Here is a 13,046-nt window from a genome sequence, read left to right as displayed (position 1 = left end):
CAGCAGCCGTATACCCTTGAGAAGAAGACAGGCACTACTCTTCTGGCAAAGCCCTGAGAATTTAAAATGGCCATTTATATTGCTTTATTATCACACTCAATTTCTGGGGCTGCAAAACTTTGTTTTTGAGAGAGCAGGGTGCCCTACTTTCCCCTTGCGGTAGGGGGTGAACACAGACCTTCATGTGATGTAATAGTCTGTGACAGCATGGCGGCCTCAGAGTTGAAGGAGAGTTGAACACCTTCCCTCAATCCTCACAGCCTTTTTCCTCATGGCCTACGCTCCAAGAGAAGTAAAAGACAAAGTAAGAAGTCCAGCCCAATAGTGTTTGCGGAAAGACGCACCAAAACGTGACATTTGACCCAAATTCTACTGTAAAATTGACATTCCTTCAAGTTCAGTGGTTTGTCCAAGTGGAGCAGTTGAATAATGGATAGCCTGACTTGGGTTATAGGACAAATCATACAATATAGTAGTACAGTTATAACAGCAGCAGTCACATTCATCACATTCCTGCGTTTTCTGGCCTGGGAACCACTCCATTCATATCGCTGTGATCAAAGCTCAGGGCTAGCCCTCTTCTATAGGCCAAGACCTCTACATCCTATCCCAGCTAGCTCCACTTTCAACAGACACCATGTGATATGGTTTAGCCCTGCAGCATGCAGGTGGAGAACTGTGGAGCCTTTTGCCTCCATCAATCTCTGATAGAGAAGGAGAGGGAGCAGGAGACACAGGGAGAGTCTATTTATTTGCCTTAGTGTACTTTAACTATTTGCACATTGTTACAACAATGTCATACTATGACATTTGAAATGTCTATTATTTTGACATTTTAGTGAGCGTAATGTTTACTGTACATTTTTTATTTCACCTTTGTTTATCATCTATTTCACTTGCTTTGGCAATGTAAACACGTGTTTCCCATGCCAATAAAGCCCTTTGAACTGAGAGGGGTGAATAAGGGCAGAGAGAGAGAGGAGTAGGAGAAGATGGGAGCGGGCAGAGAGAGAGAGGAGAAGATGGGAGCGGGCAGAGAGAGAGAGGAGAAGATGGGAGCGGGCAGAGAGAGAGAGGAGAAGATGGGAGCGGGCAGAGAGAGAGAGGAGAAGATGGGAGCGGGCAGAGAGAGAGAGGAGAAGATGGGAGCGGGCAGAGAGAGAGAGGAGAAGATGGGAGCGGGCAGAGAGAGAGAGGAGAAGATGGGAGCGGGCAGAGAGAGAGAGGAGAAGATGGGAGGGGGCAAAGAAAGAGAGAGGAGAAGATGGGAGCGGGCAAAGAAAGAGACAGGAAAAGAAAGACAGAAGAAGAAGAGTGACCCTGTTCCTCCACTGTGTCTTAAGGCCTCTCAGAGCATTGTAGAAGCAAAAACGACCAAATTAAAATCAAATGGTCAATTAAGCCCAAAGCTTCAGTGAGTCAGCAGTTCTTCTCTTCTCAGTCTCTCTCTCCCCTTCTGATCACAGACACCATGAGCTCTTCCTCCTTTACGGTAAATGAGAAAATGTGTTTGTTTTTAGACCACAGATTTAGACTTGAGGCCTTCAAAAAAAACTAAAATTACAAATATGAACTCTCCAATTTTAGAAACTGGTATGTTGGTTAGCAGATGAACTAATTCTTATTTACAATGACGGCCTACCCCGGCCAAACCAGGACGACGCTGGGCCAATTGTGCGCCCCCCTATGGGACTCCCAAACATGGCCGGATGTGATACAGCCTAGATTCGAACCAGGGACTGTAGTGATGCCTCTTGCACTGAGATGCAGTGCCTTAAACCACTGCGCCACTCAGGAGCCATAATGGAGGACTTGACTAAATTCTATGCATCAAGACAGCTGGATACTATGCTCATGATTGGGTCTTTCTGCTTGGTTCAGGTTATTCTGAAAGGGAACAATGGAATGGGGATGGTGTAGAAAGGAGAGGAGGGTCACACACACCCCTCCCTAACCACGTTTTTTTGTCCAGTGAGCTGCCCGCTCTTACAAATGACTGACGTCCTGCCACAAGAATCCAGGGAATGTGAGAGCAAACAGAAAACCAACCAACCAGGAAGCAGTGGACAACATAGAACCCATCATCAACCACAACAGACTGTCTCTCTCACACAAACACAATTACAGAGCAGCAGGCAGCACAGTCACTGCAGTGCAGCTCAGCTTACGCTGATGCAGTGAAGTGAACAAGCAGTCTAGTTTATCCCAGTTTTAGCCACCGAGGCTCACATAAGGCCTGTTGATCAATAGGTTTGTTCTCTCTCTGGATCCATTGTGGCATGGTAGTGCTATTGAAAGTCAAAACCACAGCACCAGTTCTTTAAGGTCATGACATTTAAGTCACAAGTAGGCCAACTTATGTCATCATAACGCATTGTTAGTGAATAGACCCATGTTCCTACTGTAGATTGCATTGCAGCAAGCCTGTTTTCTGCACTAGTTCACATAGGTCAGGGATGGGCAACTTGCGGCCCCCCCCATTTGTAGGCCCACATATATATTTTTTAAAACAATTTGGAGGGTGGGATTGTGGGTGGTTGAACAGGAGAGTTGGAGGGAAAGGGGAGGTGCAGGAGAGTTGGAGGGAAAGGGGAGGTGCAGGAGAGTTGGAGGGAAAGGGGAGGTGCAGGAGAGTTGGAGGGAAAGGGGAGGTGCAGGAGAGTTGGAGGGAAAGGGGAGGTGCAGGAGAGTTGGAGGGAAAGGGGACGTGCAGGAGAGTTGGAGGGAAAGGGGACGTGCAGGAGAGTTGGAGGGAAAGGGGAGGTGCAGGAGAGTTGGAGGGAAAGGGGAGGTGCAGGAGAGTTGGAGGGAAAGGGGAGGTGCAGGAGAGTTGGAGGGAAAGGGGAGGTGCAGGAGAGTTGGAGGGAAAGGGGAGGTGCAGGAGAGTTGGAGGGAAAGGGGAGGTGCAGGAGAGTTGGAGGGAACGTTCATTGGAGACTCACTCAAGAGAATAGAAAACAGGAATCCAACTCCACTGATTTTATACTTGCAGCCATCTGTCAATATGGGGTTTTGTAGTGAAGAATGTGAACTGATTAGTTTCATTATTTTGACAATGTCACTATTGTTTAACTGGCTCATAAAAAAACATAACCCCTCAATTTTCTAAATCCGAAACACACTTCGGCCGGGCCCTCCTTCCAGACTGTCTGTCGTTCCACAAACAGCATGGGTTTTAAAAAACCCTTTCCAGAAAATGATTTAGAGACAATCAGCATGACAAAAACTGATCACGGGCCAGAGAGAAGAGGTTAGTAATAGAGCCAATAAGCTATGCTAGTAGCCTTGTCATTTTTGATCTTTTGTAGGTTGGTATTCAATAGGCAAAAACCTAACGAAAAATGGTCTTCAGCGCTAAAACTGAAAATATATATCTGATGTAACCACATTTTCATGAGTCCATTCAAAACACCAGGGGCACTAACACGGAAGTATGACGTGGGAACGAGTCACTTGCATTGCTTATAATGGGAGGTAAAACAGAGGTGGAAGTGGGGGAGCAGGCAGGAGGTGTAGAGGTGAGCAGTGAAAACATGAGCAGTTCACTGCCTTCCCAAGAGAAGAGACAAAAACGTTTTCTTCTTAAACTCAGAGTCTTGGTTGGCCCTGAGGATATCTGGGGAATTACAGCAAACATCTTCACATAGTTTAGATCCCCATCTCAGGAGGAGCGGAGAGAAAGAACAAGCCTTGGCATGCCACCATCTCTCTCCCCTTCCTTCAATCCCTTTAAAAGACAGGCATTGAAACCTACAGGAGATTCAGTGCTGTAGGTAGCCTAGCGGTTAAGAGGTAACCGAAAGGTCCCTGGTTCAAATCACCGAACCAGCAAGATGGGAAGATCTGCCGTTCTGCCTTTGAGCAAGGCAGTTAACCCCCAACAACAACTGCTCCCCGGGTGCAGATGATGATTAAGGCAGCCCCTCGCACGTCTCTGATTCAGAGGGGTTGAGTTAAATGCAGAAGAGACATTTCGGTTGAATGCATTCAGTTGTGCAACTGACTAGGTATTCACCTTCCCTTTCTTTCAGAGCAGGCCAAGCTGACCTGCTTTATGTTAGCTATTAGCCTAGCATTTAGCCTATTTCTGTTGAGTTTCTAGCTTTTAGTCTACTGCAGTTGGGACTTTTAGCATTTAGCCTAGCGCTCTGTGCTACTGAGGAGAGACGGGCTGTAAAAGTAAAGAGCAGACAGTTAGCTTAAGATGTGGGAACAGACAAGCGTCTGACGGAAACGAGAAAGACAGAAAAACAAAAAAGGAGAGGAAGACAGAGATGGAAAGAGAGACACATAGAGAGCGACACACACACAGCGAGAGACAGCTAGAGACAGAGAGAGAGAGAGAGAGCGAAAGAGACACAGAGAGAGCGACACACACACACAGAGAGACAGCTAACGACAGAGAGAGAGAGCGAAAGAGAGACAGTGCGAGCGAGAAAGCTCAGCTGGGTCATGCTTCTTCAGAGGTAAATCATACAGCATGTCTGACGCAGGGGCTTCACTTGTCCCCAATTCACCCAGCCTTGTTCACGGCCCTGTTACAGAACAACCCCACTGTCACACAGCCTTGTTCACGGCCCTGTTACAGAACAACCCCACTGTCACACAGCCTTGTTCACGGCCCTGTTACAGAACAACCCCACTGTCACACAGGGGCTTCACCTGTCCCCAATTCACCCAGCCTTGTTCACGGCCCTGTTACAGAACAACCGCACTGTCACACAGGGGCTTCACCTGTCCCCAATTCACCCAGCCTTGTTCACAGCCATGTTACAGAACAACCCCACTGTCACACAGGGGCTTCACCTGTCCCCAATTCACCCAGCCTTGTTCACAACCATGTTACAGAACAACCCCACTGTCACACAGGGGCTTCACCTGTCCCCAATTCACCCAGCCTTGTTCACGGCCCTGTTACAGAACAACCCCACTGTCACACAGGGGCTTCACCTGTCCCCAATTCACCCAGCCTTGTTCACGGCCCTGTTACAGAACAACCCCACTGTCACACAGCCTTGTTCACGGCCCTGTTACAGAACAACCCCACTGTCACACAGGGGCTTCACCTGTCCCCAATTCACCCAGCCTTGTTCACGGCCCTGTTACAGAACAACCGCACTGTCACACAGGGGCTTCACCTGTCCCCAATTCACCCAGCCTTGTTCACAGCCCTGTTACAGAACAACCCCACTGTCACACCGGGGCTTCACCTGTCCCCAATTCACCCAGCCTTGTTCACAGCCCTGTTACAGAACAACCCCACTGTCACACAGGGGCTTCACCTGTCCCCAATTCACCCAGCCTTGTTCACAGCCCTGTTACAGAACAATCCCAATGTCGCTCTAGTGTAGCCTAGTCTGACTGCTGCCGCAACTCAAACCACGCAAATCCTCTACACCACACTGCGCCACTCAAAACCCTTATCCCACCCACAAGGCTCTGACAGAGAGAGGGGGAGGTAAGAGTGAGACAAATGCTTTCAGCAGACATGGAGCCCAAAGACTAAACCAGACAGACAAATTTACTAGCTGAGTGATAAAATGCAAAGCAGAGAGAGAGAACGAGAGAGAATAAAAAAATTTAAAAATCTGTCAATCATATATTTCAGAGACAAGACAAACACACTCAGTAGATTTCCATTACAGACTTATGTTCCTATATCTGACACTCAAAAACGTGTAAACGCACACACTCAAGACACACACACCACAAGGAAGGAGGACAGAGTTTGTAAATGAAGGAAGCGCAGCCCCTTCGCCTCTGCTCTGTCTTCCTCTGACCCAACACTGACACACACACAGTACTTCAACAATGAATCAAGGGAAGAGAAGGGAAATGGCTGTGGCTCAGATTTCTTCCCTCCTCTCTCTCTGGCTGTCAAAAATGGCACCCTATTCCCTTTATAGTGCACTACCTTTGATCAGGGCTCTGGTTAAAAGTAGTGCACTATAAAGAAAATAGGTTGCAATTTGGCACTCCTCCCTGTTCACATCCTCTGCATTATTCACTGATGACGACACGGTGGCTGTGTCCCAGAACTCCCTACATAGTGAACCATTTCTTACATAGTGCACTACTTTTGAGGAGGTGCACCAGCCTAAATAGGGAATAGTGTGCAATTCGGGACGCAGACTCTCGCTCTCTCCACTGCTCACTTAGCCATTGCCTCTGAGATCTCAGTGTGTGTGTGTGTCTTAGCTGCAGGGCAGACAAGGCAGAGTCACCTCCCTCACAAATTCCTTTACTCTGATTACTAACATCTCTGTGATAAGCCCCAGAGCTCAGGGCCGACTGAAGGATTACGTCAGAGCAGAGCGAGAGAAAGACCTCCAGTATGACCTCTTAGTCCATTACTGTGTTGTAATATAGAATAAATCGGGTCAATTTACATCTTCTACATTCTTTACGGCAGTTTTTTCCCAAAAAACGTCTTGCTTCAGTGTGTCTGTCTGTGTCTGTGTGTGTCGCGCACGCGTGTGTCGCTGTGTGTGTGTGTGTGTGTGTGTAGGCCTAGACTTTCCTTGGCGCAGGTCCTGGACCTGTAGCATAACGGAAGGAGGAAGGAGAGCCAAGTGTAAGTGAAGAGTCTACATGACAACCAGTTTAAGGGCCATTAGAGCAGCACGTTGGGTCTACGTCCCAAATGGAGCCCAATTCACGATTTAGTGCACTACAAATAGGGCTCTGGTGAAAAGTACTGCACTATATAGGGAATAGGTTGCTGTGTGGGCAGCAAAACTCTGCTGTCTACTCTCCAGTACGACCCAAGGTCACACAGACCCGATAGGAACCACAGGAAACACGTCAGCGAGGGGGAGAGAGGGGAAAAGAGAGAAAAAGAGACAGACGGATGGCTAGTGGAATGGGGTGTTGCGCAAACTGTGAGTCAGGTTCTGTTTCTATCACTCTGCGAAAGCAGAATGAAGAACGTGTCTCCTAAAATGAGAGTTTACAGGTCTCCTCCACTGAGTTACAATAACACTGTTTTGTTTCCACTGTCCTGTCCTCTCTCTGACATCTTAGGACACGAGAGAGAGAGAGATGAGGTAAAAGAAAGAGCGATGAGACTCATGAGGTGAAAGCACAAAAGATTTTTAAAAAGCCAAGAGAATAAGCTCAGAACCAAAGCGAGAGTGAGACATGAGATATATATGAATGAGACTCATGCGATTCATGATGTGAAAGCGAGAGAAAGCACTGAAAGAAAAAAGCTACGAGAGCGAGTACTCAGAGCATATACAGTGCATTCAGAAAGTATTCAGACCCCTTGACTTTTTCCCCATTTTGGTACGTTACAGCCTCAATCTAAAATGGATTCAATAGATATTCCCCCCTCATCAATCTATGCACAATACCCCATAACGACAAAACAAACAGTTTTTTTTTCATTACAAGCATTTCTAAAAACCTATGTACTGAAATATCACATTTACCTGTATTCAGACCCTTTACTCAGTACTTTGTTGAAGCACCTTTGGCAGCGATTACAGCCTCAAGTCTTCTTGGGTATGAAGCTACAGGCTTGGCACACCTGTATTTGGGGAGTTTCTTCCATTCTTCTCTGCAGATCCTCTCCAGCTCTGTCAGGTTGGATGGGAAGCGTCGCTGCACAGCTATTTTCAGGTCTCTCCAGAGATGTTCGATCCGGTTCAAGCCCCGGCTCTGGCTGGGACACTCAAGGACATTCAGAGACTTGTCCCGAAGCCACTCCTGCGTTGTCATGGCTGTGTGCTTAGGGTCGTTGTCCTCTTGGAAAGTGAACCTTCACCCCAGACCGAGGTCCTGAGCCCTAATCTATGGATTTCACGACTGGAAATACTGATGGTCAAAGATACTAGGGATGCACGATATATCGGTGAACATATTGGAATCAGACGATATTAGCTAAAAATGCCTACATCGGTATTGGCCGATGTCTAGTTTAACAGCGATGTGCAAAACCGATTTTAAAGCTGACGTACATACCTATATAACGTAGGTAGATGACATAATGACACCACGTAAAATGTAGAGCTACACGTGCAACACAGCATTCCTAACCTAGCCCACAATGTCTGCTGTGTGGATCAAACAGTCAGCAAGTCCAGCAGTCATTTGAAAGAGTAACAACATTTCAGCGAGACAACTCAATGGCAAAATCCATTATAGCCAAAATAAAGGAACTCATTGCCCTTGACAATCAACCGTTCTCTGTCATGGGTGATGTTGGCTTTCGCCGACTGGTTGAGCACCGGTACACACTACCAAGAGTTTAGCTTATCTCCAGCACTTCTCATAAATAACTTAACGTTCCACAAAGCTTAGCTGACTGCAGTCTCATAGCTCACAGTCATATCCCTGTGTCCTAATTCTATACAAGGAAGATGAAATAAAGAATAGAGTTCCCGCGGCAACAAAGGATTTAAATTGCAAATATCAGTCAAGTATAAAGAGGGGTAGGCTAAGTAATTAAAAAGAGTGACTGCCTTTAAAAAGCAACAAATCCCTTTGAAAACGGCCTATGTGGAATCGATATGAGTCAGAAACACTTATTCTAGTGCCCAAATTTACTACAAAGTGTAAATAGGATGAAGTAAGTCAGTTATTCTAGAGTCCAAATTTACTACAAAGTGACACCGGGTAAATGAAGGCTGGGGTGCCCACTAACATAGGGTGAACAGCTGTGGAGACTGTCTATGCTATTGGGTAGAGGGCAATGAGACAGACCTGCCCAACAGCTCTGACTGTTTACATAAGAACACGTAGCACATTTTGTTTACTTGAGAAATACTGCATCAAACACCTTTGATGGATGAAAAATTGTGCATCTAAAACAACCTCGGCCAAATTGTAAAAATTAATTACAGATTTCTGAGGACGCTGAGGAAATTAAATGGGCTTCCTACAGTGTCTCATGAGGGACAAACACCATTAACCAAAAGTGGAAATCGGTCAGGAGACACACCTCTAAGACTGAAATCTAGTCTTTCTAATGAGCAACAGAAAAACACATGTGCCAAACAGCGTGTTCAGTGGCTCTTTAAGATACTATCATTGTTTTACAAAAATGATCAGCCTAGAAAGTCATACAAAAACCTCAACTTAAGAGAAAGACATTTCAAAGTAACGTTAGGTTAAATCTGGCCCCAAACACGGGCCTCCCGAGTGGAACAGCGGTCTAAGGCACTGCATTGCAGTGTTTGAGGCGTCACTACAGATTCGGGTTCGATCCCGGGTTGTGTCACAGCCGGCGGTGCACAACCCGGCCCAGATTCATCCGGGTTAGGTGGAGGTTTGGCCAGCTGGGATGTCCTTGTCCCATCGTGCTCTAGCGACTCCTTGTGGCGGCTGGCTCATGCACGCTGACATCGGTCGCCAGTAATACAGTGTTTCCTCCGACACATTGGTGAGGCTGGCTTCTGGGTTAAGTGAGCTGTGTGTCAAGAAGCAGTGAGGCTTGGCGGGTTTGTGTTTCGGAGGAGGCATGGCTCTCTTGACCTTCGCCTCTCCCGAATCCGTACGGGAGTTGCAGCGATGGGAAAAGACTAACTTGCCGCCGCCCCCCCCCCCAAAAAAAGTGTATTAATAGATAAAACAATTCTGGCCTCAAACATAGACAATCTGCATTGAGAAAGAGACCATAGAAATTATCTCTCTCAAGTCCAGCATGAATGGCATTAGAATAACTCTCAAAGGTGCTCGGTCCCTTCCCCTCTACTTAGCCTGGCTTGGTGCTCAAAAACCTTGAAATTCCCTCTAAAACCGACCGCCTACAAGGTAACATCCCAAATGGCACCCTATTCCCCATAGAGTGCACTACTTCTGACCAAAGCCCTATGGGCCTTGCCGCCTTTGTCAACAGTAGTGCAATAAATAGGGAGCCATTTGGGATGCAGCCTAGATTATTCTTCCTCATTTTCCCCCCACTGTCCCCCAAGCACAGAAAACATTGACCAATTAAAAAGTGGTTTCCTTCTAGAGTTCCTCCACCCAACAACCAACTCTCAGCCCTGGCCTACAAAAGGACAGAAGGCCACTGCAGCATACAAGGCCAGGCACTCCTCTCTCTCTCTCTGTCTGTGTGTCTGTGTGTCTGTGTGTGTGTGTGTGTGTGTCCACTTCCCCTTTTCATTCTGCTCCCTCGCTTTGTCAAAAGCAAACATTGTCATCAACTCCTCGCTGCGCCTACTCATGACCTACGACCCCACTACCCCTCCGCGCCTCCCTCCTTTCTTTCATTCCCCCCATCCTTCGTTCATTCCCTCCGGGATGGGACTGCTTTGGTTCAGCTATTGAGGGATGCCCACCACCCCCCACAACACGTCACACAAACAGTCATCGACCAATTCCAGATGCTCTCATGACGCCACGCCCACCCAGGCAGCGTGTGTAACCCCACTCCCACTGCTTCATCCCATGTCAGTAGAAGTACATAGTCTGTCTTACAAAACTGTCTGACAAACTAACTAACTAACACTAACATCCATAGGATTACCCAGCCAGCAGGACAAATAGAGAGAGGTCTTAACCCTACATGCAATGTACATTACGTTACCTGTGGTTAGAGTGGATACACACATTTACGTAACATTACGTTACCTGTGGTTAGAGTGGATACACACATTTACGTAACATAACATTAATCTACAGACCAGGAGCTCTTTATAGTTATTAAAAATGCACTATTGGATGAGCTGCCTGGATGATGCACATGCAATCAGCAGCAACCAGGCGACTGAGTGATGTGATTCAATTCCGTGGTTGTGGATTATAGGGGAGGACTGTGATTGGACAGTTTTCTAGTATCTGAGCCCAACTGACTGTATGACTAACAAGTTGTAGCGTAAGTCATTGTGACAACAGTACCATCTATGCCACAGAGCTGGGACCAGGGCTCAGTCACAACTCACAAACATCTCTTTGAAAGAAAAGGTGGCAGAACAAGTGAATTTCAGCAGAGGGGGAGAAACAGCACCTTGTGACTCCTACACAGGAGGAAAACAGCTTCATTGCAGTGAGTGACCCGACCGAACTCTAAATGAGAACCTACTGAGTTTCATTAACAGCATGGTTAACACGGACCCCCTGTAATGCGTTCCAAATTGTGCCCTTTTCCCTTTACTGTGCCCCTGAGGCTCTGGTCAAAGTGGTCGATTATACAGGGAATAGGATGCCATTATAGACACACCCCCTGAGTTACAGCTGTTTAACCCCAAGGTGTTATTTTTAAACTAACCTCCGCCCCTGCTTACCTGACCCCAAACTGAGGCTCCTTCGTGGAGGGTTTTTTGAGTTACTTATCACTGACTGTATCACAGAGCCATGCAACCAACTGCTCCTTCCACCACGTGAGCTAGAGCTGTGCTAGATTCTAAACGGAGCTGTGAATTCAGCTAAGATCCAGTCATATGACTGGCTGGCTGCCAAACTTGAAACTTTCTAACAGACATGTTCCTCTCTCTCTCTCTCCAGGCTTCTTCAATGAATGACCCACATTAAGCACTATGGGAACCATGACCACAAAAACAACTTCTTGTACAGAATAAGAATGTAGAAATTAGCAACAACATCCTGTGTGCCATTCTGTCTGTCTGGGCTGTTGCATCAGCACCTGCAAGTTGCACCCTTGCTGGGCATCATCGTACCTCAGCGCTGCTCTGACATCATCCATCTGTCAACCCAGTGTGATCTTTATCAGACGAGGTACTAGCAAGCTACATCCTTCCTTCTGCACCTTATCTGTATCTTCATACCTGGGATATTTTGTGTGCGCCAATCTATTTAGGTACTTTAGTTCGCCACTACAATAGGCAGCGGAGGAAGAATTGAGAGAGTATTATAAAACACTGCTTAAAATGTTTCTCAGAGCAGAGAGTAAGGAAGTAAAGAAGGATAGTAAATGATTGGGTTGTGTCTTACCTGCAGTTCGCACCACGCCACCTCCACTGTAGTCTCCGTATCCAGGCCCTTGTAGACCGTCTTGAAGGATCCGCGTCCGATCTCAATGTCAAACTTCAGGAAGCGTCCATCCAGCGAGGTCCCTATGGCCTTGGTCTCTACTTCCTCTATGTCGTCCTGAACCTTTTTCTCTGCTTCCCTCTTCTGCTCCTCTAACAGGGCCTTAGCCGCCCCCTTCTCCTTCTCCTCTCGCATCTCCTCTGTAACACTACCGCTCTCCTCCTCCGCGGGCTCTCCCGCTTTACTGGGCGCCACCTCCTCCATTCCAGGAGCCTCTGCAGCGGCTAACGACGACAGCTTCTTTCCTTTCTCTCCGCCGCAAACATCCAATACTGCCGTGCATGGCTTTATCTGCACTACCGTACCACCCACTCTAGTACCGCCACCAACACTGGGCCCTAATACCGCACTACAAGGCCCATCCCCTCCTTCCTCATCTGCTTCCACCTCGGCCACCGCCAGGCACGGCTCGGGTACCACCACAGAGGGGACAGCCAGGGAGAGCCAGCCCAGGCTGGGGGGCTCGCAGTCGGGCGGGGAGGTGAGGATGACGGCCTTGCTGGGGAGGTCTAAGGCGGTGGCGTTCGAGTCACAGATGACGCTGCGCCGGAAGAAGCGATGTTCGGCCTGTTTGGGGTCGCGGTCCATGGTGTGGCGGCGTCGGCGGACACCGTCGGTCCCCAAATTCTCACCAAGGTACGTGTCCGAGCTGGAACCATTCACATTCTTGGGCGGCGGAGGGAAAGGGGCTAGGAACTTGTCTGTTTCCGACATCTTGTTATTTTTTTTATTCCAGGTTTTTTTATTTACTCCGTGTGAGCAATGAGAAAAAAAATCAAAAATATGAGGTATAAATAAATTACAAGGAAAAACAAAAACCTTGAGAAAAAGTAACCGTAAACCTCAACCAACAATAAACCAAAACTTTTGTTGTGAAGAACCGAACACCTGTGCGTCTTCCAAACAAACTCCTGAGAGGGGAAATATATAATATGGGTATAGAAAATAAAACCTCTGGAGAAAACCCTCTGTGGAGTTTGGATGGGGGGGGGGGAGAGTTAACTTAACCTCCTCTGTAAGTGTCACTTAGCAACAATAGTTACTATAAC

General features: G+C 47.4%; 1 protein-coding gene across 10 annotated transcripts in view; it reads right to left on the bottom strand.

The window, feature by feature from the left end:
* The window catches only part of LOC110490805 (serine/threonine-protein kinase WNK1), a 175,669-nt gene extending 162,941 nt beyond the window's left edge, over positions 1-12,728 (bottom strand). For all 10 annotated transcript variants that reach the window (XM_036956822.1, XM_036956825.1, XM_036956824.1 and 7 more), the window contains exon 1: positions 11,899-12,728. In XM_036956822.1, the coding sequence (XP_036812717.1) occupies positions 11,899-12,711 (813 nt within the window). In that variant the 5' untranslated portion in view covers positions 12,712-12,728. The remainder of the gene's footprint in view (positions 1-11,898) is intronic.
* Positions 12,729-13,046: the final 318 nt, after the last annotated feature.

The sequence above is a fragment of the Oncorhynchus mykiss genome, chromosome 21, assembly GCF_013265735.2.
Source record: "Oncorhynchus mykiss isolate Arlee chromosome 21, USDA_OmykA_1.1, whole genome shotgun sequence".
NCBI lineage: Eukaryota > Metazoa > Chordata > Actinopteri > Salmoniformes > Salmonidae > Oncorhynchus > Oncorhynchus mykiss.
The sequence above is the reverse complement of the archived record's forward strand: the minus strand, read 5'-3'. Positions and strand labels throughout refer to the sequence as shown.